This window comes from Bos mutus, chromosome 12 (assembly GCF_027580195.1).
Source record: "Bos mutus isolate GX-2022 chromosome 12, NWIPB_WYAK_1.1, whole genome shotgun sequence".
In the NCBI taxonomy this organism is placed as follows: domain Eukaryota; kingdom Metazoa; phylum Chordata; class Mammalia; order Artiodactyla; family Bovidae; genus Bos; species Bos mutus.
In genome coordinates this window covers 74,956,124-74,983,169 of record NC_091628.1, presented here as the reverse complement: position 1 = coordinate 74,983,169, position 27,046 = coordinate 74,956,124, and the positions used below count along the sequence as shown (strand labels likewise).

At 41.3% G+C, this 27,046-nt stretch overlaps 1 protein-coding gene across 2 annotated transcripts; it reads right to left on the bottom strand.

The window, feature by feature from the left end:
* Positions 1–80: 80 nt before the first annotated feature.
* On the bottom strand, positions 81–26,999 carry ARGLU1 (arginine and glutamate rich 1). 2 transcript variants are annotated; one of them, XM_070380758.1, is made up of 4 exons: positions 26,423–26,990; positions 17,206–17,431; positions 14,836–14,919; positions 81–929 (listed from the first exon to the last, which is right to left on the bottom strand). In XM_070380758.1, exons 1-4 carry the CDS (start codon positions 26,767–26,769, stop codon positions 765–767), a joined length of 822 nt encoding a protein of 273 aa, XP_070236859.1. In that variant the 5' UTR covers positions 26,770–26,990; the 3' UTR covers positions 81–764. The 2 variants fall into 2 exon arrangements, 1 of the variants encoding a protein (XP_070236859.1); XR_011466354.1 differs by having other exon boundaries at positions 864–929; positions 14,836–15,405; positions 26,423–26,999.
* Between the last annotated feature and the right edge of the window lie 47 nt (positions 27,000–27,046).

Sequence of the window (27,046 nt, the reverse complement as noted above, 5' to 3'; positions counted from 1 at the left end):
ATTTCTAGATTGTTGACATCAAAAAGTAAACCACCCTCTTTAAGACTTATCAGAACTTTAAAAAAAATTGCTTCAACATATGAATTTAAGACTTTACTTTATTCAGCAAAATCATTTATTTACACAGTGGGGAATGCTGGTTTGATTCTGTCAATGAAATAAAAACAAGGTGAACAGAGACAATACTGAATTGTGTATGTATTTTGTACCAGAGGTGACCAACTGTTTCCTTACCTGTGTCAGGAACACCAAGAGCAACGGTATCACGAGACACTGGTTAACAATACACCACAAAGGTCCAGTGACGCCCTGGGCTTCCAATGCAATCACCAACTTTTTCTTTTTTTATAAATATATAAAAAAACAAAAAGTCAGCAAAACCAGCATTATGATGTAGTAAACAGAGTGTAACTCTAAAGTCAGTGGGTCAGTAAAAACCTTATCAGACCATCCGTAGTTTACAAAGTGATCTGTTCTTCCTCAGACCACTAACAGAGTCCAACAGGTGAAAAATAGATCGCTTTTTAGAAGGTAACAATGATCTGATAAGGATCTGACTTATGGACGTTAAGAGGGGGTTGGGAGGTGGGCGGGCAGGGGGAGGGGAGGGAAGTGTAGAGCATAGCCCCTATTAAAACAAGCTAACTTTCCAGATTTTCCAAATTAAAAAAACAAAAAACAAACAAAAAAAAAAACCACTTCAACATGAAGCTACCATACAAAGTTTTTCCATATTTCTTCGTAAAAAGTTCAGAGTTCGCAGTCTAATCCTGGGTTTTTAACGAGAAGGACAGTTTCGGCCTGGACTTCCCCTTGCCCAGGATAATTTTTTGTTCTTCTTTTTGTTGACGCTGTCGCTCTTGTTCTAGTTTCATCCTTTCCTCATGAATCTTTCTTTGTTCTTCAACAATTCTCAACTGTTCTTCAGCCTGTAAGTTAAAAGTAAAAAATTAGAATCTTTTATTTGTAATATTCTGACAAATTAATCAAAAGTGGTATACAAAAGTTTATGTTTAAAAAAATCTTGCCTAAGATGACATAGAAGGTATCAGGGAAAAACACTGAGGAAGTCGAAAAGAACTCCTTATAAGTTATTCCAACATTTTCCGATATTGTTTTTTGTGAAAAATATATGAACATATTGTTAGGAAAGCACGTGAACATTGTGAAGATCAAAAGTAGTTTCTATAATCATGCCTTGAGCTCAGTATACATTTTGTCCTATTACCTATTTTTATCTATCATTTTAGTAACCAGACTAACAAACTGTCAATTACGAATCGAGGCATGAATTCTAAAGAGTATTCTATCTACCAATTTAACTAAATTTGTAATCAGAAAGGCATACAAAAATCCTCAATGGTGCTACATTATACTGTCATATTGACAACCAAAAAATAATAAACTTTTTTCTGGAGAGAAAAATAAACCTTTCTGACTTGGCTGACTATAAAACGCTAATTTCAATCAGTTCAGTTCAGTCGCTCAGTCATGTCTGACTCTTTGCAACCCCATGGACTGCAGCATCCAAGGCTTCCCTGTCCTTTAACTTCCGGAGCTTGCTCAAACTCATGTCCATCAAGTCAGTGATGCCATCCAACCATCTCATCCTCTGTTGTCCCCTTCTCCTGCCTTCAATCTTTCCCAGCATCAGGGTCTTTTTCAATGAGTCAGTTCTTCGAATCAGGTAGCCCAAGTATTGGGAGTTTCAGCTTCAGTATCAGTCCTTCCAATGAATATTCAGGACTGATTTCCTTTAGGATGAACTGGTATGATCTCCTTGCAGTCCAATTTCAAGAAAATTTACCAGAAGGTTTATCTTTAACCTGAAGGTGTACCTCCTGGGTTGGGAAGATCCCCTAGAGAAGGGATAGGCTACCCACTCCAGTATTCTTGGGCTTCCCTGGCTAATTTCAATAGACACCAATAAAATTAATTCCTGCAATAACTTCAACTCCTTCAGTCTCAAGCAACCAACTTTCTGTGTTCTCTACAGATTTCCTCTCTGCACCAAGAAAATTCAGGCCATTCTCACTAGCTCTTTCCTCTTCAAGTCGCTCTTCTCTCCAAAGACACCATGTCCACTTCCTTAAACTCTCAACTAGGTGCAATTCCACTCCACTCTCCCCCAGGGGACATCAGGCAGTGTGTGGTGGTGACTTGAGCCATCCCAACTGAGGGTGGCTGCTGGCATCTCGTGGGGAGAGAACAGACTGCCAAACACCCAAAGCACAGGACAGCCCCCACAACAAACAACTCACTCCAAAGTTTAACAGTGCCAAGGTTTAGACCACCTGCTCTAACCCTTGACTTCTGAATCTCAGTTATTACTGAGTTGTCCTCTTCTCCCTATTTGACCTTGATCGTAAAATATTCACTGCATCATCTGAATGGCTTTTTATTTCCAAAGTCAAAAATTCATTGCTTTCATCTCCATTATTCTCCTGTAATTGCTTTCTAGATGGTCGGGGCATGGCACACGCAGCTGAATCAAGGTGTAGTAAAGACTCTCAGGGTGCATGCCTGTGCTTCGGAAACTTTCACCAATACAGACATCCCTAAAGTTCTAACTCGGCCTTAAGGAAAGCATATTAGAAAGAACCCTGGGGATTGAAGGATTTTATATCACAACCTCAACAACCCACTTGAGAAATTTATGAAAAGCACTTTGGCACTAATCTACCCCAAACTACATTTTCACAGCACTTTTATATCCAGCAATTTCATTTTCTACTAGTTTTATTCTATAAATATACTTGCATACATGCAAAATTGAACAAATTTATTGCAACACGGTTTGTAAAAGACTGGAAAAACCCTATAAAAGAAAATACTGCGTAACTGTTAAACCCAGAATTATGTGATACTACCTAATCAAAAAAATCAAACAAGCTTTAAACAGCAACTTCCTTCACAGACAGAAAAAACTATTTCGACTGTACTCAAATTCACTTCAGATTTGAGTGAAGAAAAAGCAAATGTTCATTTTCATTAAGTCTACAAATACAGGAGATGACAGTGTCTGTGTAGTGGGGGAGCATTATGAAACTGGGATGACTCTAACAAGTGCTATGCCCAGTGCTAGCGAGGCCCGGGGCCCGCTGCCGGCACCTGACGATGAACGAGTCTCAGAACCTGAAGCGCCTTTCCCGCCTCTATGCACACACACTCGTAGTTTGTTTATTATGGCTTTAAACTAAGCATATTTTGGGGCAAAAAAAAGAGATGGATTTTCAGCAAACTTATGGTAATCATTTCATAAGTCAAATGTTTAGGCTATACACTAATCTATACAGTGCTGTATGTCAATTATATCTCAACAAAACTGTAAGAAAAAAATAAAAAGTAACAAAACAGACATTTTCAAATAAAATGGTACAGAAATAAGTGTCTTTGTGTAAAGAACATGTATTCCAAAATGTGGCCTGAAATAAGTTTTTTAACAATTTTAATATATTAGGGAAGGCTCCCTATTTGTAAAACACTCAAAGATTTTGTAAAACGGAAGAATTTGACATGCATAAAAGTTGGTTTTTAAGATTCAGTACTTCAATAATCTTGGGGAAATTCTTAATTATTTTTGACCCTTATATATAAAGAATGACTCTAACAGCAATGATAATAACTATGAAATGATCACAGAGTAATTATATCATAGGGTAATTACAAGATGAAATACGGTAATTATGAGAGTGTACTGTAAAGTACAATACTTTATAAATGCTAGAAATTATCCTTTAAGCCAAACAAAAAATATGAGGCCTAAGTACAGTGACCAAAGAAAAACCATTATTTTAGCTCTAAAATAAGAAAACTATGTTGAACTGATAAAATTACAAAGTCCTTTTCAATTGCAAGTTAATTAGTATGTTGGTAAATTGATAAACCTTGACAATAAAGTAAACTTTATATTAAAAAAGGCTAGTTGAGAAAAACCAGTCTTCTCTCATTTTAACTCAGTGCCTTTCAAGAGATGGAAACCTGACTGGGCATCAGTGTGTGTGGTGGGACTCCACAGCCGCCTGGAAAGGTATTCCTCTAAGGCCCTGCAGCCCTCTCAGCTAACTGACCTGCTGCTCTGTCTCTCATGATCCCGTTTGCAAGCAAGTATGCATTTTATTCCTCTCCCATCTTTGTTTCCAATGTGCACACAAGAAACCATTCTTCCAAATGAGAGGCAGACACACACAGGCGTGTTCGTACCGATGGACAGCACCAAGTTCTCTTACACCATGGAGGCCGAAGAGAAAGGTCAACACTGATGATGTAAGCCAGCCTTCCCGGCCACTGCACCCAGGGCCCTGCTTGGTCTCAAAAAGGTTTTCAACTCTCACCCCATTCAAAAGAACTGCTAAGATGAAATACACAAAAGCAGCATATACTGCCGTAATACAAGGGTCTACCTAGCCCCTCTCCCAGGATCTTTTGTCTCCCTGTCCCTCTTTACCCAGAGGTTCTATTACCTTTGTAAAAATTAACGCTTTTCTAAACGTTCTCCTTACCCTGTCTACGATTTTGGATCAAGGTTCTTAGCAGCAGTTTCTTTAGCAAATAGCGATACTGAAAACCATCACTCTCTACTTGGAATACATATGAATTTTTATGAAATATGTATCAGGAATGATGGGAAAAAATAAAAAAATATTACAATTAGGAATCATGCCCCTAACGTGGAAATGTGAATTTCTGCATTTTAACCTTCCAAAGCATATGTTTCACTCTGCCATTTTGCAATTTTAACACACCCTTCCCTCTATTAACAAGTATAATACAGGTCCCATTTTAGATAAAAAATGAGTAAAAAGTATTAAAAAGAAAATCTGATGTAATTAGTTTTGACCCTTGGCAAACTATTTTATGTTATTCATGTACAAAGCCAAAAAAAGGGTGGGGGGGAGGGTTTGGCTTGAAAAAAGTAATACCCTCTTTCCCCTCAAGGGCCCATGGCAGTTCAGTTATTCTGACAGACACCTTCTGAGGATATATACCATCACGTACCATCAACTACTCTCTACAGAGAAACCGTGACCACCCTCCCTCTAGCCCCCTTTCTCTCCAGTTCAATTCCCCTTTGCTACCTTTATAACAAACATACTTTAGATAACATCTCCTCTCTCTTCATTTTACCTAAAATACAAACAACTGCTTCAAGAACTGTCTGGTAACTGAGCATGGTATGAAACACTGGGTACAGAAATCACTGCCTTCCAGATCTCTGGAGAGACTGCTCGACGTTACTGCCAAGAGAGAGAGCTGACACTTTCAGGATTTTACCATTCATGTCTTAAAATTTCACAAAAAAGAAACTGTACTCTTCTAGATGCACTTCTTTTAATTCTGTGCCCTAAATTCTCTTTTACTCAGTTCTTTTATCTTGTTCAATAAGCATTCCTTTTGTGAAAGCTTTCTTTTAATGCCTGGTGACCCCCGGCTCTTGTCGTGACCACACCAGGCCTTCCTGGTTCCTACTGCAGATTTCCTTCTCTTCTCTCTCCTCTTCTTCCTCCCTCTGCACACCCTCCTCACTCACCAAGTTCAGCTGTTCTCTCTTTACTATTTCTATTTCCACCTTATCAAGTGCCCACCTTTTCATGACCTCAGTGGCTTTCTTGTTTCTATAGCCTCTGTCCTTCACACCACACTGCACAATGTCAATACATTTAATGTTCATAGTTTTTAAAAAACAGTTGCCCAGAATACACCAACATAATTAAATCAGTTTTCTACCTTATCATCTGGGAACAAGCCTCTCAATGCCTGAAAACCCTAACTTGCCCACCATTCCAACTCAAATTAAGATATTTAAATTGACCTGTAAATTTGATGCCATACCATGTTTTCCCATCTCTTAAATTGTATAAACATGTCGTTACCAGTCAACTTACATACACTCAGCTCTATTACAAACGTTCTTTTCTATGTTAGTTTCCGGTAGCCACTGTAACATATTACCACAAACTGGACAGCTTAAAACAACAGAAGTGTATCCAGCAGGCAGTTATCACTGCAGCAGAATCAAGGTGCTGACATTCTAGGGCCACATTCCTTCCGCCAGGATCTTCCCGTCTCTGTTCTGACTCCATACCACTGTCTCATCTGCTTGGAAGTCTGAAACCCTTCTGCCACGGTGTCTTCTCTCTCAGTCCATGTTGGCAGTGCTTCTGCTGATCTCCCAGGCACATGTGGCCATGAGCCAACAGGCTCTTCCACGGGTCCTTCTTGGATAATCTCATCTACTCCTGGCTTCTGCTAAAATGGCTGAGGTAACCTGTGAGTCACACGCCTAACCTTTTTCCCATTATCAAGATGTCCAGTCATACCTTTGGCCTTCTTTCTAGCACAAACATCAAGTTCTCATCTAGTTTACTTCCTGGTTCTTTGCTCAATTTCTCTCTTCTTGCATTTTTCATAAATTATGAGAAGAAACAAGACTGCACTTTACTTAGAATTGAAGATCATCATGATGTAAGTTCTACCTCTCGCACAATTGTAGGATACAATCCAGCTAGGTTTCTCCCACTGTATAATAAGGAATTCCTTGCCTCCAGTTTCATTAACATGTTATTCGTTTTCTTCCCACCCCTAACCAGCAGGGCCCAGAGGCACTTTAGCAAGTCCATATTCCTACCTAGAGTCTCTCAAAAGCAGTCCAGGCATTTTCTATCATGTGCCTCAAAATTCTTCCAGCCTCTATCCACTGTCCAATTCCAAAAATATGCCCACATTTTTAGGTAACAAGTTAGCACAAACTAGGTAGGCTCAAAACAACACAAAGTTCATCTGAGGGCTGGAAATCCAAAATCAGCATCGCTGGGCCCATACCAAGGTGTCGGCAGGCTGTGCTCCCTCGGGAAGGCCTAGGGGAGTCCACTGTGAGCTTCTTCCCGGTCCTGTGTGCCGCGAGGACGACTTCTTCCATTCTGACCACATCACTCTTGTCTTCAAGGCTAGTATCTTTCAACCTCTCTCTTCTTGCCATCTTCTGTGTGTTCTGTGGTAAAACCTCTTCTAGCTTCCTCTTGAAAGGATACATGTGAAGGCATTCAGTTCAGTTCAGTCGCTCAGTCGTGTCTGACTCTTTGTGACACCATGGATTGCAGCACGCCAGGCCTCCTTGTCTATCACCAACTCTCAGAGTTTACTCAAACTCACATCCATGGAGTTGGTGATGAGTTGGTGAATGTCTGAAGGCATTCAGGGCATAGTAATAATTCAGGATAGACTTTCCACCCCAAGACCTGAACTTATATCTGTAAAACTCTTAATCTGTCATATAAGGTAACATTCTCAAGTTCTGGGGATTAGAACATGGATATCTTTTTTTAGGGGGCTGGAGGCTATTTTTCAGTCTACTACACTAACATTAAAAAGCGCTTTTGGTTCAAGATGGCAGAGTAGAAGGACATGCACTCATCTCCTGTGAGAGCAACAAAACTTTAACGAGCTGTAGAACCACCACTGGAACCCACCAAAAAAGACACCCCACGTCCAAAGAAAAAGACGCTGCAGTGACCCACATCCAAAGACAAAGACGCTGCAGTGAGATGGTAGGAGGTGCACAATCACGATGAAATCAAACCCCATACTTGCCAGGTGGGTGATCCACAGACTGGAGAATAATAATACCAAAACAGATCTCCCACTGTTGTGAAGGTTCTGAACACCACATCAGGCTTGCCAGCCTGGGATCCAACAAAGGGACTGGGGATCCCCGGGGAATCTGGCCTTGAGAGCCAACAGGATTTGATCATAGACCTCCCAGGAGACTGAGGGAAACAGAGACTCCAGTCTTAGCACAAACAAAGTTTTGCACACACCAAGACCTAGAGAAGAGGAGCAGTGACCCCACAGGAGACTGAACCAAAACTACTTGCTAGTGCTGGAGGGCCTCCTGGGGAGGCTGGGTCGCAGGGGCTCACCGCAGGGACAGGGGCACTGGAGGGTCCCCTGTAGCGTAAACCCTCTGGGAGTTTGCCACTAACCCTACCATAGAGCCCTGGAGACCCCAGGGTTGGGTCACCTCAGACCAAACAACTACTAGAGATGGAGTGTGACCCACTCCCCCCTCCATCTCTGCCCCAGGCCCAGCAGCAGATAATCAGATTAAAGCTTTCCTGAGCAAGGCCCTGCCCACCAGAGCAAGGCCCAATTTTTCCCAGCACCTGTTCCTCCCATCAGGAAGCTTACACAAGCCCCTTAGCTTCCTCCATCAGAAGGCAGCCAGAAGCAGCCAGAAGAAGCAGTCTCATAGCAGCTAAAACAAAAACCATATTACAGAAAGTTAATCATGATGACAGAGCAGAAAGTTATGTCCCAGATGAAGGGACAAGATAAAATCCCAGAAAAACAACTAATGAAGTGGCGATAGGCAACCTTCCAGAAAAAGAATTCAGAATGATGATAGTGAAGATGACCCAGGATCTCAGAAAAAGCATGGAGGCAAATATTGAGAAGATGCAAGAAATGTTTACCAAAGACCTACAAGAACTAAAGAACAAAGAGGGATGAATAATACACTAGAAAGAATTAACATCAGAATAACTGAGGCAGAAGAACGGACAAAGGGAGGACAGAATATAGAAAAAAGAATGAAAACAAATGAAGACAGACTACAAGACCTCTGGACAACCTGAGGACAATTAAACGCACCAACATTTGCGTTACAAGGGTCCCAGAAGGAGACGGAAGAGAGAAAGGACTTAAGAAAATATTTGAAGAAATAATAGCTAAAAACTTCCTGAACATGGGAAAGGAAATAGTCAACCAAGTCCAGGAAGCACAGAGAGTCCCAGGAAAGATAAACTCAAGGAGGTGTCTCACACCCAGACACATAGTGATCAAACTGACAAAAATTAAAGAAAGATAAAATATTAGAAGCAACAAGGGAAAAACGACAAATAACATACAAGGGAACTCCCATCAGGCTATCAGCTGATTTCTCAACAGAAACTCTACAAGCCAGAGGGAATGGCATGTAAATGGGATACATTTAAAGTGATGAAAGGGAAGAACCTACAACCAAAAATACTCAACCCTGCAAGACTCTCATTCAGATTTGATGCAGAAATCGAAAGCTTTCCAGACAAGCAAAAGTTAAGAGAATTCAGCACCACCAAACTAGCTTTGCAACAAATGCTAAAGGAACTTCTCCAGGCAGGAAACACAAGAGAAGGGAAAGACCCACAGAAAATAAACCCAAAACAATTAAGAAAATGGTAATAGGATCACATATATCAATAACTACCTTAAATGTAAACAGATTACACGCACCAACCAAAAGACACTGACTGACTGGGGGGATGAAGACATGTGCATCCACACAGTTCCACTTACAACATCACTCTGCTTGACACCCCCAAATTGTATGTAATTATTTTATACTGTTAAGTTAAGCATCTTTCCATTATGGCTTGTAACTGTAATTATCTTTTCTTTTGGGGGGGGGGTCTGGCTATTGATTGTGAAAACTGATAAAACATTTTTACTACTGTGATTATGTAACTATTAGTCAATACCACTGTTATCACAATTGGTCAACAGAAAAATAATCAAACTTTGTATCATCAAAACTAGGATTTAATAGAAAAACCTGTAAATACTTTTTAAAATCCACATGCATATCAGAATTATCTTGAAATTCTTTTGAAAAATACAAATGCTCAGGTATTGCCTTTTTCTCCAGAGCTCCAGGTATGTTTCCAATGAGCAGCCATGTTTAAACAACTGGACTATATGATGATCTTTTACTTTTATCTAGTTTGTTTCATTTTTTCTATTTCATATTCAGCACTCCCATTTCATTTAGTTTATGTTCTCCAATTTCTCCATCTCTCTTTTGTGTTTTCAAGCCTTTACAAGTATAGTTTAAAAGCTTTTGTATACATACATAGTATGCAAATATATATTTTAGAAAACTTGAGTTTTTGCCTAAAAAATTATGACACTGTTATTCCTCTTGTCTTAGTATGAATAGAAAGCTAGATTTCTAATTAAAAAATAGATGTGCAACAAGCAACAAAGATTTACTATATAGCATAGGGAACTACAGTCAATATAATAACCTATAATGGAAAATAATTTCAAAAATAATGTATGTGTCTAACTGAAGCGCCCTGCTGTGCACCTGCAACACTGAAAGTCATCTGTATTCAACAACATGTGTACACATGCTTTAAAAAAGTGCTTTCTTGCATCTTTCTAAAAACTTTTTACAGTCTCTCCTAACTGCAAAGTAAGATCTAGTTTAATTCAAACTAAGAATATGGATATATTTCATACATAGTAAACAATGGTACTATTTTTTAAATCTCTCAAACTGGTGAGATACCAATTGTCATGTAGCGCAATGAACATGGGAAATCTCACTATGTGATAAGGGAAAAGGGGGAAAACTATTCAACGTTAAAGAGAGGAAATATATGATAGATCTACAATTTCATGGAACTATTTGAGGGTCATTTTTCCTACTGATATAACCGCCTAGAACATTTTATTCCATGCCAATACCTATCACCTTAATTTAGTTTGTTCCCCTTTCTGAATAAGTAAGATTCATATACATTTCAGAACAGTATCTGGGCTCTTCCCAGACACATCACTAAAAAACTGTGCAAAGACCTTCACACAGTTTTTAAGTATTAACACTGAAGAAAATTAAAATTCTCCATCTCATCATGCTAACAGCCTTGCAAATGTTTGATGCTATCTGTACACTGCCAATACTAACCCGGTGTGCCAAAAAGCCAAGCCAACTCAATTCACATTTTGATTAATTTTCATTTGATTTTATAAAGCAAACGTGTATGTCCATTAATATTTTGTCTCCTTATGAACAGATAAAATCAAGTATCTTGATAACTTGGAATTGAAATAAGCAAAAATTACTCTTGGTCTAGACCACTTAACATGATTGTCACATAGGAGAGCCCAGCACTTGGCTCATGTTTCTTATTACAGACATTACTGGGATCTATCTCTGTAGTTTCGTCAAGAGGACCTACTTAAATGTTAGTCTAAGTGTGGCCTAAGTTTACTTTCTTTACTAGTTACTCTTTTGGGATCACAACGGTGACATGTATTACTTGTAGAAACTGGAGAAAAGTATAAAATCACTTACAAGCCTACCAATCTGAGATATCTATTCTCAGCACTTTGGTGTATTTTTCTATTAAATGTGCAAATGTACGTTTCAAATTAGGAAAATCATAGTATGTATGCAAGTTTTGTATTTAGCTACTTTTCCTGTATTACAGAGTTCTATCCCTGGGTCGGGAAGATCCCTGGAGAAGGGAATGGCAACCCACTCCAGTACGTTTGCCTGGAGAAGCCCATGGACAGAGGAGCCTGGTAGGATACAGTCCATAAGCAACTGAACTGAAAATGGTCATGCCCATTTCCACTCCCAGGACTGCGCTCTGCACAAAGGGTCCCTGTGACCACATCCCTGCCAGCACTGGGCACTGACAGGAGGAAAAGATCTTCAAACGTGGCATGTAGTATCAGAGAAAAAGCAAAGAGAGGGCCATTTCTTTGCTTCCCTACTAAGGAGAGGTTTTATTTTCAGGAATCTGTGACAGCTACTCTCCCATTACTTACCACACAGCTTGCTACACACAAAGTGGTCTTACTACCACAACTGCTACTGCTCTTCCCGTCCCCCAACTCCTGCTGTTTCTCCATCTCTACTTCCCTCCAGGCCTTTGCACTACATTTCATTTCCTCACACTCTGGTCCTCATTCTAACTGTCCATCAGGGTCCAGATCAGAGGTCTCTCTTCCAGGAAGGTTCTCAGGGTGATATGTCAGTTGTCTCACATAATTCATACTCCTTACCAAGCAGTTCCATATTATTAGTTGACTTTTCTTGGAACTGTGCTTGTCTCCACAATTAATACATTAAAGTCTTTAAGAGACTTGACTCCTTTTTATCTCCATATTGTTCTTTATACATTATATCTATCATTTTAACAAGATTTTCAATATATTCCATGTAGAATTCCCTAGTAATGTCTGACTCTTTGTGACCCCATGGACTGTAGTCTGCCAGCCTCCTCTAACCCTGGGATTTCCCAGGCAAGAATACGGAGTGAGTTGCCATTTCCTTCTCCAGGGAATCTTCCTGACCCAGGGATTGAACCTGTATATCCTGCATTAGCAGGCGAGTTCCTTACCACTGAGCCACCAGGTAAGCCCATTTCTTGGTAAATATGTATAAAGATTAAAGAACTGCACTCAAAATTCAGAGGAAGAGGAGAGAAAACAAAAATTAAAGAAACTGCAATATATGTTTTGCAAAATATACATTTTGTCTCCCTACACAAAGGACACTGTAACTTTCCCTGCAAGGAAATGTTCACCAAGAGAACCGAATAAAAATTAATCTTTTCCAATATGAACAGTAACTTATACTTGCAACTTTACTGAACCTAACCAAGAAGCAAATGGACTAATTATGTCCAAATTCTTACCAACTTTCAAATTCTAGCTTCTTTCCCTGTACGACACCTTTCTTTTCACCCAAGTTTCACTGGCAACGTGCAGTTAACAGTAGCGTCACTACACCATCTGTTAATACTGCCCCGGAGCAGCTGGTCTAAGTATGGTCCAGGGACCAAAGACGGTGCAAACTGTCACTGACCCACAAAAGAGAAGCCAGGAAGCATTTCAGCAACTCCTACAGCACTCTGATCTCAGTTTTCTAATAACGCATCCTAACTGTGTTCTGCAAAAGTAGGGGTCTGAGGCAAACCAAGACAAAAACAAAATCTGGCCAGTTTTACTACCACTTGAGAAGCTGCTCCAGAGTATGTTTGCTCATCTTTTCCCAGTGATGACAAACAGAAGGCTCTAAATTTAAGGTTCGTGTGGGTATACTCTTAGAGGAACACCGGAGGCGGAGGTGTCCCTAGGCACCCAGACAGCCCGGGTCAGGAGGGATCAGGACTGCAGCAGCATATACCCAGTTCAAGAGTCACCATCCAGCGTTTCAGGCCTTCCACAACCCAAACCCCTTTACTATCCAATCTCTTACACCATGTTCTGAAAGGAATCCCACCTCACCTGCTGGGTAATTTGGCTTCAGTGTTTCAACCCAAACTACACTGCTCCTGTCTTCTACAAATATCCATGCCTTACAAACCAGACTGCGTGTACCATTCAAAGCTCAACTTGCAAAACTAAAATTAAGAGGCATACTTCCAACTTATACTCTCTATTTGTACTGAGATTTCCTTATGTGGAATTATTAAAAAAAAAAAATTATCACATACTTATTGATCAGCATACAGTGATATATCTTACTATGACTTCTCATCCACTTCACATTCATGGTGCCTCTTCTACCTAAGCAGATATTAATGTCTCTTCCTTGGTAAAGCAGAAGTGAGTCTTTCCTTTTCCTTGTGGCTTTCACTTTAACCAGGACAATGATATTAAATAAGAGTCCTTATGTCAAGCTCCGTAAGTTGTTCAGAATATTTCGAGTTTGGCTCTTATGTGGGGTACATTATCTTGTAAAAGATCATGCTCTAGAACCAACTGCTGGTGGTTTACCTTTCACATTCTTATTCATTATAAACAAGTATTTGCAGTCTTCCCTCATTCCCCCGACCTGGCCATAAGGATCCAGCTCTAACTGCCTTGTCCCACTCTTCGGCCCCATGAACTGCAGCATTCCAGGCTTCCTTGTCCTTCTGTATCTCTGAGTTTGAGTCTGCTCAAACTCAAATTGCTTAGACACTCCCAGATCTTTTTCTGTGCCTTTAGAAACACAGTCACAGAATTTGTTTTTTCTAAACCACTTAAATGGAACCTACATCTTGCTTCCCCCCCAGTCTACAGTGTAACTTAGTGGCAACTGTTTTCCCATGGCTATATTATTCACAACCATTTCTAACTACGCAAAACTTGTCTACAATCAAAAGTCCCTCTTGGGCCATGTTTTCATTCCTGGGCAGGAACTACCACTAACGCTCATTCATCGTTAAGTACATGTTCCTCTATCTTTGATTTATATTCTTACTTTGAAGTAGAATTCCTATATGCCATCTGTATAAGAAAGTTTTCCCTTATAATGTCTATCTTTTTTGTTTTTGATTTATTTATATCTATACTCCTTTAATTCTAGCTTTCTTTTTCATCATACTGAGTATGCTTCAAAATATATTCACACTTTTAAGTGGGAAAATCCTACTACAACAAAAACTTTATCTACTTTTAAATGCTAGTATATGCTACAAACACAAAAAACTGGAGTACTAAAATACAGAATGGAAACGAAAAACAGAAGTGATGTGTATTAGCTTTTCTATTGAAAAAATTTACTTTGGTATTCTTATGTTGACTTTACTGAAATGTAAAAATTGTATCTCCTTTCATATGCCTATTTCACAATGCCATTATTTAAGTCTCTGTTCTTTGTTAGATTATAAACTTGAAAAACACAAAACACTTTCTAACCTGGTACACTTTATCAAATACTGTCTACTTATTTTGTCTAGTAATTGATAACAGCAACTTATGCCAAGTGAAATATTGCATATTATTGGGTGTAAATACCTTCAGACTTTTGGTTTTGTGTTTTAGGTAGAGAAGAAATGTGAATGAGGTTAGGATAGAAAAAAATTAGGGACAGTTCAATTTCCCCTAGAAAATCTGTTCTAAACCACTGTGAATCCTGGAATTTTCTCCAGACTAACCAGAATTTCTGGCTTGCCCCAAAGAGATTCCTCTAGAGGTAGTAGCCAAAATCTAGTGAACTATTCCTACTCCTGCATCAAATTCCTTACAACAGTCCTGAGAGCTCTGAACTGGTTTTCATGTTTGCTTTATACATACCAGTTTGGCTTGTGCTTCTGCAATTTTTCGGTTATTCTCTTCTAGTATTCGCTCCAGCTCCTCACGTTTTGCACGTTCTTCCTCCTAAAGGGGAGGACATGTTAAGATGTTAGAAAGATAAAATGTTTTTTTTTAATTGATAAATACTTACTAATCTTCCTCTGAACTTTTTTGATCTGACTTAACAGGGCAGCTGTATAGCTACCTTCTGTCTGACAAATGATAAACTGTGCAGCCACTAACATTTGTTTCTAGCACTAAATTTCAATCATCCCTCCCAGTCCAAACAGCAACCGACTACACCCTCCCTAATGACAGTTTCCTGGCAGTTACTACTAATACTTTAACATCACACAAATCAACAAGGACAACTACAAAACTGGATAGTATTTACCAAATTAAAAAATAATATATAAAAGATAAATAAAGTGAATATTTGTCTCACCAATTATGTATACCTACGTATTCTTTACCTATACTCCTTTAATCAGCATTAAAAGTTGAATATTTACTGTCTTGTCCAGTGTCCTGCAGAGTGTGCTCCTCGGCTGCCATACGCGCCAGCTTCCTCTTTAAAATGATTTGTACTGTTAGCTTGGCAAAACCTGCATCAGCAGCTCAACCATTTATAAAGAAACAACATACAAGGAAGGCTGAGCTGAGGAATGCAGATGTTTATGGTAAGAAGGAACAAAAAATGTAATTCATCATTCCTAAGGCAAACAATTAATAAGAAAAATACATTTACTGTTAGTGAAAAATACAAATGGTAATCCATACTTCATGGAACTAAGGGCTTCTTCCATGGGGAAAATGGACTTAACATTCAGAATTGTTGACAATTTCTAAAGGCAGCTTATCTTGTCATCTACAATCTGAACTGAAAATCAGGAATCCAGGGGGTGCATGGTCAGGAAATAAAATTCTGTAATTTATTTTTTCTTGGAGAATTTAATGAGATTTTATAATGCAAACTATATGAAGACTGCTTGATGGTTTGGGCAGTGTTGAGATCACAGCATACATATTCAAATGATTTTAATATTTGGGAAGACTGTCAGGAGGGTTGTGTCCGTGTAAAAAAAAAATTTGTTAATATGAAACAAAAAGCAAACGAAGAGAAAAAATCTTCCTATGATTAATAACTCGCTACAAGACAGCACCATTACTCCAAAAGTATCTTCGTCATGAAAAGCACTAATCAAAATTTCATATACTCAATTGCAGAGGCTGTGACATCCACTAAATATAGACATGTATATCTAGTTAAAGACAGCACGAGGGAAAATGCATTTGAAAAACTATGCTTACTGGAAAACAAAGATTTAATATAAGGTCAACTTTTCCACAATAATGTCAAGATTAAAAATGACGATCAATCACATTATTTTGAATAAAACATTGAAGTTCAACAAAATAGAACTACGGGTTTTCCTATGGCACACATCAATGGAATTCAGTTATTATGCAACTATGTTGAGGGACACTCAGTGCTGTAAAGTAATTTGCCTCGACTGTTTCAGTGACTTTCAGCAAGTTTTAGGATCCTGGAGTAATCAGTGCAAACAAGCCATAAAGCTTCAGTAGCAAATTACTGTCTCACAGAAAGACATTTTCAACTTCTGCTCCAGCTGCTGATAAAACAAATCGTGTGTTTAGCTTGACTCCAGACAAGGACAACCTGTTCCTTCATAACTCTCTAGAGGAAAAAAGGAGTTGTTAGTAGATACTAAAAAAGTGGATGAATATCTGGACATTTTTCCTAAAAAGATCCTTGAAACACATTAGGAAAATGGAGGGCCTTATGATCAGAATGCTAGAATTAGTCCATTGTGTTGAAGCAGGATTTGGGGTAGGGGGCAAGGAATAAAAGAAGGAAAAAAAGAAGAGCAAGAAAACCTATTTATCAAAAGCAGGTGCTGTCACTCAACGTTAGGCCCTGCTCTTTTTAATCTGACTGAAGGCAAAAAGCCTCTCACAGTCTAGGCAGTAAGAGTGATGAACAGAAAAGAAGAACACATAACCACAGGTGGATTATTAACCTTTTCCCTTTACCACTCCCTGTCTCCCCCCACCCTCCCAAAGAAAAATGTAAGTCCTGCAGCCATGGCAAAAGTTTCAAACACTTCTCAAATATGTAAGCCAGTTTCATTCAATCAAAAAGTATCCTTGGATAGTTTTATGGAAATAACTTTTAAGTATCAGTCAGCACATCTGAATAGGCTAAAAAATTAACTTTCACAGCAATGTTAAGTTTAGACGAGAAAGGAATGAGTCTGTATTCCATCTCTTTCTGAACTGAGCAGGAGGCACCCGACACTGAAAGTTTTGCCATGGACTGTCTCTACTTTCCCAACGACCGAGCGTTACCTCTCTGGCTTTTTGTGCTGCAAGCTCAGCTTGTCTCTGTCGCTCGAGTTCTTCGAGCAACTGCTTTTCCATGATGCGCTTGGCCTCCTCCACCCTTCGGAGAACTTCTCGCTCGATTTCATCCTTCCTTTTCTCCAATTCTTCCTCTACCCTTTTGGCCACCAGTTCTTCCACTCTTCGTGCTGTTTCTTCCTCGATGAGTTTTTCTTCTATTTCCTGCTGCCGACTAGCAAACAAAGTGGGAAAAATGGTTTTGATAATATAGTAAACGAAGAGTTGAAATAGAACTAGTTCTAAGTCTGTAAAACAGAGTCCGATTATATATTTCCATGATTTTACAACTCATTCTCATGTAACATACAAGGAAAAGATAAATACCAAGAGGTCAAGTGATACCAAAATTCAAATAAATATAACATCATGGTTTTTTCTTCTGTCACTTTCTAAAGTAAATACAAAAAGACTAGTATATACAAAGAGCTTAATGCCTTAGCTTTAGGAACCGCAGAGTAAATCTGAAACAGGAAATCTACTTAAACTATCAGCTTTATAATGAAAGGACAAGCTATTAAATATATGATTTGCTCATCTGCCAATCCATTTAATCTAAGCCATGAATTACAGAAAAGTTAGGAGAAACTTATGTAGCAAGCAATTCAATTGATTCCTCCTCCCCCACTACAAGCAAGGTAAGAATAAATACAGATCCAAAGAAATTCACAGTGCGAAAGCAATAGTACTTCAGCTTTTAGACAAAACACAGATTTATTTAGCTTCACAACTCTTCCCTTTAATGAACCTGTTCTTTCTTTTGTTAACTGTCAATTCAAAGCTCTACCAAATATGGGGAGTGCTAGTCACTCAGTTGTGTCTCTTTGCAACCGCATGGACTGTAGCCCACCAGGCTCCTCTGTCCATGGAATTCTCCAGGTAAGAATACTGGAGTGGGTTGCCATTTCCTTCTCCAGATATGGGGAAGTGGATGAAATGCATTTGTATCATCACTTCTACTAAAAAGTTCAATGCACCATGATATTGCTGAATTATTCTAATCCCATTTAGATAATATATATGAACTTATTTACTCAAGGCGAAATTCGGTGCTGAAGATATTGACATTTATCAAGGCACCATGGTGGAAACCTCGCACTATACAAGTCATCTCCAATATGACAGCCACTAGTCACATGCATCCAGTCTGAACTGAAGATTAGTAAAAAGAAAAAAATAAAGATACAGAATATATTAAAATTAACTTCACTAGTTTCTTTTTAATCTGACTCACATTACATTTCTATTCAACAGCATTATTTGAGACAATCTGTGCTGAAATGAATGCAAGACTCTGAAAGTATACCTAAATACTAAGAGGTCAATCTATTAATGCTTCAACTTTCTCACAACCACAAAATTAAACAAAATCTGTAAACTTTCTATCTTTTGATGACTCATATGTATGTATGAAGTCATTCAATTTATCTATCAAGACTTTATAGTTTCTAAGTGACCTTTAAATATCCTAATCCACTTCAAGTCAACTATTTTGGGGGTGATTCAATTTCCACTAAGGTGCTTTCATTCTTAACTCCTGTTATTTATTCAGTGATACCATACTAACACCAGCATATCTTACATTCCGATTCATATCTGTTTCTGCATTTATAATCTCTACGTATTTCTGCCAGGGAGATAGGAGCTTCTTGAGAAAGCATAATTTGTTAGGTTTCAGATATCTGAAATAACCATTCTGAAGATTCTGTTGCTTGCCTCTTAACTATCTCTTCCCAACATTACATTATTGGTGATTATAATTGGAGGGGAAAACATGAAAGCCTAACATGTACTCTAACTATGCTCCTTTTCCTTTTTTAAGTTTCAATAAAATATCGTATTAAGGCAGTTCCAATAAGCCTTCATCTACAGCAGCTCAGTAAAATAGAACAGGTATTTACCTCAGCACTAAAATTGAGTGACCAGAATATCTAAAGGAAATCAGGCAGTGACTTCAATACAAATTAAAACTACATTTCAAATATAACCATGTTGTTTCTCTACTTCATCCAAAGAGAAAGACAAACATGAAAAGAAACAAGCAAGGCTAACAATTGCTGAACCTGTATGAAGTATGAGGATTACAGTACTCCATTTTGGTAAACTGGAAAGCTTTCCTAACACCAAGTTTTAAAAGTACACACATAACCTGTACACGTTCTTTTGTTAGTTGGTTCTTGTAAAATTAATAAATGTGTAAGTCTAGAAGAAATTTCATTTAAAAATTTCAAAAATGGTACAACTCAACTCTTAAAAGGACACTATAAGCCAAGTTCCAATTAAAAACTTTCCACACAAAGTAGTAAAGAGGGAAAAGAATGGGATAAGGCTTTGAGTTAGGTTATCAGCAGAAAAGCTGCCTAATTAACTAAGGAGTTTGGTAAAGATGGAAGAGATCTGACATATATTTAGTGTTTCTGACAAGCAAACAGTCCCTAAATGACAGCAATACAGCACAATGGCTGATGGGGCCACATTTCCACAGATTTGGTCAGTAAGTACTAAATGAGCCTAAACAAATTCAGTGTTATTACTTACAGCAAAAGCCACACCAGCATGGTATCAGCTCCCTGGGTCTCTGCTCCCACTGATGGCCACCAAACCAGAGGGGCCAGGTGACATGCCACACATGGTGACAAGCAGTGTAGGCAAGAGGCAGCTGCGGCTAAGGAGTCAACTCTGTAACTACAGCTCAGCAGTTTCACAGTCTCGAGGGGAGGGCAAGCAGAAACTGCCAAGCTTAACTGAAACCAGGAGATGGGAAATGGCCCAGTGGACTTTCTCACAAGGCTGCTTATCTCTCTCTGTTCCTGGAGGAACAGGCACCCCCACTCCGGACTGTAATTAGGCCTTGCTGCTGTGCCCGGTCAGGAGACAGGCAAGGTCAGGGCACCAGTGCAGAGCTGCCCCCTACAAGGATTATCAATGATATAATCACTGTTATTCTTGGTAAGGTTAGAACTGCTATTTCAGCAATCAGAAAAAAGTAATCAATCTCTAGATCCAGCTCTGAAAAAGTTAAAAGCCCAACACTGTTTTAATTCCCCTCCCTCCACACACGTGCATCCAGAAACTCAATGACACAAGCACAGGGGATTAAGCACCTGAGAGACAGGACAAGCCTCTAGGAACCACCCACTGTACACTAGGTGCTGTGCTAGAAGCCACAGCCTGGACTTCCGACTGTGACTCTGGATCCCTTTACTCCACCGTTCTTTTGTCTGGATCCCTTTCTTTGTCTGTCTTCCCACAAAAGCAAAGATATATAGTATAAAACTGAATAAAACCTAATACAACATAACATTGCTGTACCACTCAGCTGAAGGAGGGTGGGATGGGTGGATAGCTCTTAAAAAAAATTGAGTTCATTTTTACTGATGACAAATTTATTATCATAATCACTGATAAGGCAGCTATTAGGCTGACTTTCAAAAGAGGCACTGAAACTTTCTCAGGAAAAGAAAAAAAACAACAACCCAATTTCATCACTAGTATCTTATGAAACATATCACTGTAATTACTGCATACCCATTCGTTAAACTTTGGTCATAGGAGTGTCATTCTTGATATTCTTTTCTTTAATTTTTTCCTCAAAGTCCTCTGCTAAATTCATCCCCTTGTTAAGAACCTGACACTGATGAAAGGGGTGAATCAAAACCAAGTTTTCTCCATTGTCTCAGGTCTTTTAAAAACACTGATCACAATCAACCTTAAAACGGCAACCACTAGAACAAACAGCAAAGGCCCAGCAACACAGCACCATTAATTCGAGTGGGACTTTGCACAGAGTATCACGCAATATTATTTTAAGTCTTTAAAATGTACAAACTCAGTGCAAGGAGCTTAATTCTAGGAACTGCTTCATAATATTAGCAAACAGTATTTACTCAGTACTGACTACTCTGCCCAAAGCTTTATACACCATATCATCATGTACATCTCTGATGGGCTCTGAGGCAAAGCAGGTGGCTGAGGGGTGGCCCTCAACCTAGCTGCTCCACAGGCAATGACCTACTCTGCATGATTTCCCCAGACAAATGTGGACAGCACAGGTATGCACAAAAACTTGGCTACAAAATACTTTAAAAATTGGTAAAATTCTTTTCAACATCAGCCTGATCTTTCTCCCTAAAGTTCTTCTCAAAGCCCTATCCTCCCTGATATGCAGTTCCAACACACTGAATTTGCTCTCACAATAAGCTCCCAAGTATTCTCAGAATCTATCTAAGACCCCAGTTCACTTCAGATACTCTCATTTAGAAGGCGCTCAAAGTCATGCAGTTGAACACTAGTTACTACGCCACTACTATCCTGATTTGTTGCAAGCCATTTTTAGTCACTCTTTCCCCAACAGTTATTACAACAGGCATAAAGCATCTCAAAATAAAACATGAAAATAAGGGTGCAGAAGCAGAGAGAGAGCGCAACACTGAATGACTGGGACATGAGGAGATCTTTCCAACTGAATTATCAACCTCAAAATTGAGAAAAAGAATTTAATTTTAAGGTCTGCCTTTTATTGTATTAAAATTATGACTTACAAGGTCACTTCTTAAATTCACCAGGTTCAATCTGGTTGCATGTATGCAACTTACAAACAACATTATTGAGTCTTACTGCATACATGACAAATACCACCTAGGTACCCCAAATGCACTATTTCTAACCTTCACAATAAACATGAGAGCTATCTCCATTTTACAGATAAGAAATCAAGCTCCAAGGTAGGTAGTTTATTCAAGGTCTCAGAAGTGTAAATGGCAAAACAGCCTGGTTTCCAATCTTACTGAGACTTTCTAATCGCTAAAGCCCAATCAATTTTAATTTTGCTGTCTCTCTCCACCCCACACTGGACCTCTCACCAGAAGGTACACTCGACAGTGTATCTTCCACTCCTTCTTCACTCACTGCCTGACCACGCACTTTCCTTCTGTCCAATGGTAATCACAGACATCCCTGTGACCCCCGCTCTTCCCCACACTCTCCCTGGGTCATTCTATCTAGGATCAAAGGTTCTCAGGTTTCAGTCCCCCACTATCAAGCTTGGATAAACTCACTATATTCAAAATCTAGTGCCTACATTGGAAGTGCCAAGTGGAAACTCCCTTTATTTCTCCCCCTCCACCATGCACCAGGCTTCTGACATTTTACCTGAGTCTGACCCACAGTGTCATGACTTAAACATCTGGTAGCTGAGGTGCAATGGCCACAACAGAGGCAAGAATATGCTTTACTTCCCTTATGTTTCACATGAAATTTTATTTGCTCTAAATGTTTCTTAAATCTGTCCCTTTTGTCCATTTCAACAACTGCTCCTTCACTACTCCTATGTGTATTTACTGTAATTTATCCTACACAGCAGTTGATCTGTTTAAAAACAAATCAACAACCCCACACCATTTGCCTGCTTTAAACCCTTCTGGTTTCTATGACAAAATTCAAGCTCAGTAATTCAGCCTACAAGACCCTTCCCATGATTCCCAGCCTAAATCTACCTTTCCAGTCACTCCATGACTTTCGTACTTACAGAATTTCAAGTCCATATTCATATCTTTACTCCACATTAAGACCATCTGCACCTCTCCCTTTATTCTGGCAGGGGTGGGGGGACTCCCTCCCTGGGTGCCCACGTATCCTATGGCAAGCCTGACAGTCTCCTATCTTTATCTGCCACTCATTCCTCAAGAGAACTAAGGTGTTGAGCTGTCTAGGATGCCTCCTTTTCACAGTCACATCACTATCATGGAATTTACCACACTGTATTATAACCTACCTACCCACCTATACATCTTCAAGCTAGACTGAGATCCTGGACGGTCAATCATCTTTCAGAATAACAGCTCTTGGCATAAGGCATGAAAGTGAAGTTTCTCAGTCATGTCTGACTCTTTGCAACCCCATGGACTGTAGCCTACCAGGCTCCTCTGTCCATGGGATTTTCCAGGCAATAGTCCTGGAGTAGACTGCCATTTCCTTCTCCAGGGGATCCTGGAGGGCCAATCAATCTTTCAGAATAACAGCTCTTGGCATAGTGCTTGGCACTTCTCAAATGTTCCATAAGTATTAGATGAACAAGCTAACCAACACAATTTGTAGATAGACAACTACTTCTGCCCATTCCCACGGCTGTGAAACCTAGACCTTTCAATTGTCTCCTCTGCATTAGACCATATTAAGCAGTGCCTACTGCAAGAGACACAGGTTCAATCCCTTGGTCAGGAAGATCCCCTGGAAAAGAGAATGGCTGCTGCTGCTGCTAAGTCACTTCAGTCGTGTCCAACTCTGTGCGACCCCATAGGCGACAGCCCACCAGGCTCCCCCATCCCTTGGGATTCTCCAGGCAAGAACACTGGGGTGGGTTGCCATTTCCTTCTCCAATGCAGGAAAGTGAAAAGTGAAAGTGAAGTCGCTCAGTTGTGTCCGACTCTTACCGACCTCATGGACTGTAGCCCACCAGGCTCCTCCATCCATGGGATTTTCCAGGCAAGAGTACTGGAGTGGGGTGCCATTGCCTTCTCCGAAGGGAATGGCTACCCATCCAGTACTCTTGCCTGGAGAATTTCATGGACAAAGGAGCCGGTGGGCTAGTGTCCATGGGTCACAAAGAGTTGGACATGTCTGAGTGACTAACGGCAGGACACACAGGAATTCAGTTTAAGGTGGATGCTAGTTCTGCCCCCTCCTCCCTTCATACAAGCTAATGGAAGTGTGCCTCCTCTATCAACTTGTAACTACATAACTGCTCTATGTTCTCATTTCATCTCTGGATTTCTTCTCTGTTATTCGTGTTAAGTCTGCTAAATCCTTCTAACTATTCCTCCCATACGTATGTATGGGAGCTTTCTAGTCTTGAGCTTTCTAGCAAATGGCAAACCATTACTCTTTGGAGGTATCCTTTGGTTTCATATGTAAATATTATCTCAGAGATGTCTTAATTTTTTTAAATACTCATACGTTGATAGTTATTTGAGAGCTACATCTTTACAAAACTGGATTCTATGTAATCGAAATTTCCTCTGACACAATTATGGGTACTTGGTGTTCATACAATCACTGACATTTCTAAGGAAAAATGAAAGCATTTCCATGTTTTAAAGGAATGCAGTGAAGGGACTCTTCAGGTAATGCTTCCACGGTAATATTAGTTTTCTATTCCCAGACCTCTTAATGATTTGCTTTTAGAAACAAGCCACACTGCAGAGAAAGTTAAAATCCCTGCACAATCAGTATACAAGAAAAACTTGGCTCGGGAAAATTCAACATTCAGTAATTGTCTTGCCTCACGGGCACGTTCGAAACATGCATTCAAGAGCTATGGAAGATGGCTGGTTAAACAGGTAGAGTCAGCAAGTCGAATTCTCGGTGGGAAAGAACACCCAAAGCATCAGAGCACCATAGTCTTGAACCAAAACAGAACCCTATACTTTAAAACCAAAATTTCATGATTAGACCGTATTATCCCAAGCCATTTCATTAGCTTGGGACTATGTGAAGAAAGCTGAGTGTGGGACAATTGATGCTTTTGAACTGTGGTGTTGGAGAAGACTCTTGAGAGTCCCTTGGACTGCAAGGAGATCCAACCAGTCCATTCTGAAGGAGATCAGTCCTGGATGTTCTTTGGAAGGAATGATGCTAAAGCTGAAACCCCAGTACTTTGGCCACCTCATGCGAAGAGTTGACTCATTGGAAAAGACTCTGATGCTGGGGAGGGATTTCGGGCAGAAGAAGGGGAGGACAGAGGATGAGATGGCTGGATGGCATCACTGACTCGATGGATTTGAGTTTGAGTGAACTCCAGGAGTTGATGATGGACAGGGAGGCCTGGCGTGCTGCGATTCATGAGGTCGCAAAGAGTCGGACACAACTGAGCGACTGAACTGAACTGAACTGATGTGCACCTAGTCTTAGATCAAAAGAGAACTCGAGAGGTGCCTCTTCTACATGGGATGAATGCAAAAGTAAAAGCAAATCTGTCTTCTCAACAGCAAGTACACCACAAGGGGAAACAATAGGCTTGCACCAAAGTGTGCTACAGAGAACTATACAGCAAAATGAATAAACAGTACAATTGCCTGGTGGCTCAGAATTCGCCTGCAATGTGGGAGACCTGGGTTCGATCCTGGGTCGGGAAGATCCCCTGGAGGAGGGGATGGCAACCCACTCCAGTATTCTTGCCTGGAGAATCCCCATGGACAGAGGAGCCGGGCAGGCTACAGTCCACGGGGTCTCAGAATCGGACACGACTGAGCGACTAAGCACAGCACAGCAAAAGGAGGGAGTCAGCTTTGCTCGGGATGGTGGTTACACAAGTGAATACACGCGTCAAGATCCATCTTACTATACACTTAAGCTTCGTGTGTTTTGCTTTTTACACCTCAAAAAAAAAAGGAGGCTCAAGAAGGGAGAAGCGACCACGACATCACTCAACAGGAGGAACACACGGAAGTTCAACGCCTGGTTTTGGAGTGTTTTTCTTTACCCCGAGAATTCGGGTCCTACGTCTCCGACGCGACAGAGGCCCGCATCCCTCGTCAGCCTCGGGGGCCGACACGGCTCCCGGCCCGCTCGGAACTGCACCCCCCACTTCCGGGACTGGCGGCCGCCGCCGCCTCCTCTCGCGCCAAAACGCGATCTCCCCTCCAAGCCCTCCCAGGCTGGTCCCCGCTGTCTTCCTCCCCAACCAACTCGCGGGTAGGTCCTGACCCCGCTATTCCAGACGCCGAAGCTGCAAGCCCGCGGGGCCCGGTTCCGGCGACTCTTCTAACCTCCTCCACCTCCCCCGACCCAGCCACCGCCTGCCTCCTCGCCGCCCCTCACTCCCGCGTCACCCCAGTGTCCCCGCCACCCCCGCTACCTCTCACCGCCCGTCACCCCCAGTGTCCCCGTCATCCCCCACTGACCCCGTCACCCCCTTCTTGCCCTGCCACCCCCCACTCGCCCGTCAGCCCGTCTCCCCTCACCACTCTCTCCCCCGTCTCCTCTCACCACCCCCCATTGACCCCGTCACCCCCTCTCTCCTCACCAAGCCCCCCACCGGTGCCCCCCGTCACCCCGTCTCCCCTCACAACCCCCTCACCACCTCCCTCTCGCCGTCTCCCCTCACCACCCGTCTCCCCCCGTCCCCCTCACTCCCCTCACCCCCACCATTCCCCGCGCGGAAGCTCACATTTTCCGCTGCCGCTCGAACTCTGCCTTCTTCTCCTCCTCCTCTCGCTTCTGCTTCTCGTCCAGGCTGCTGCGCTTGCTCACCGTGCGCCCGAAGATGTCGATGCGGTCGGGCGGGGACGAGGCGCGCTCCCGGTCCCGCTCGCGCCGGGACACGGCCGTGTTGGTGGAGCGCGAGCGGGACCGCGACTCCCGCCGCCGGTTCCGTTTACTTTCCCGGGACTTAGAGCGCTTCCGCACGCGTTCCTTGTCTCGAGAGCGCGACCGGGACCGGCTCCGCTTCTTGTTGTGCTTGCTGCTCTTGGTGTGCTTGGAGCGGGACGAGCTCCGGCTCCGAGACCGGCCCATCCTTCCGGGCGACGCTGTGACTAACCGCTGGCTTCGGGCCCTGCACGTGCCGGGCTACCCGCGCCTCCGCCTCCGGACGCGGGCCGGCAGGTCTGTCGAGGCCGAGGGAAAGAAAGCTGGTCAGCGAGCTGACTCTCTCGTCTCTCTCTAAGGTCGAGGGCCGCCGCGAAGGCCGCCTCCAACGACAAGGCCGCAACGCCAGGAGTTGCTAAGATGGCAGCCGCGGCCGCACCGGCCGCCCCTCCCACAATGCCCCGCGCTCAACGCGCCGTCGCAC

Coding starts and splice junctions, on each gene's coding strand:
- ARGLU1 (XM_070380758.1), bottom strand. CDS start 26,769: ATGGGCCGGTCTCGGAGCCGGAGCTCGTCCCGCTCCAAGCACACCAAG. Junction 14,920..17,205: donor CAGCACAAAAAGCCAGAGAG/GTAACGCTCGGT, acceptor CCTCCCCTTTAG/GAGGAAGAACGTGCAAAACG. Junction 930..14,835: donor CAGAAGCACAAGCCAAACTG/GTATGTATAAAG, acceptor TTTAACTTACAG/GCTGAAGAACAGTTGAGAAT.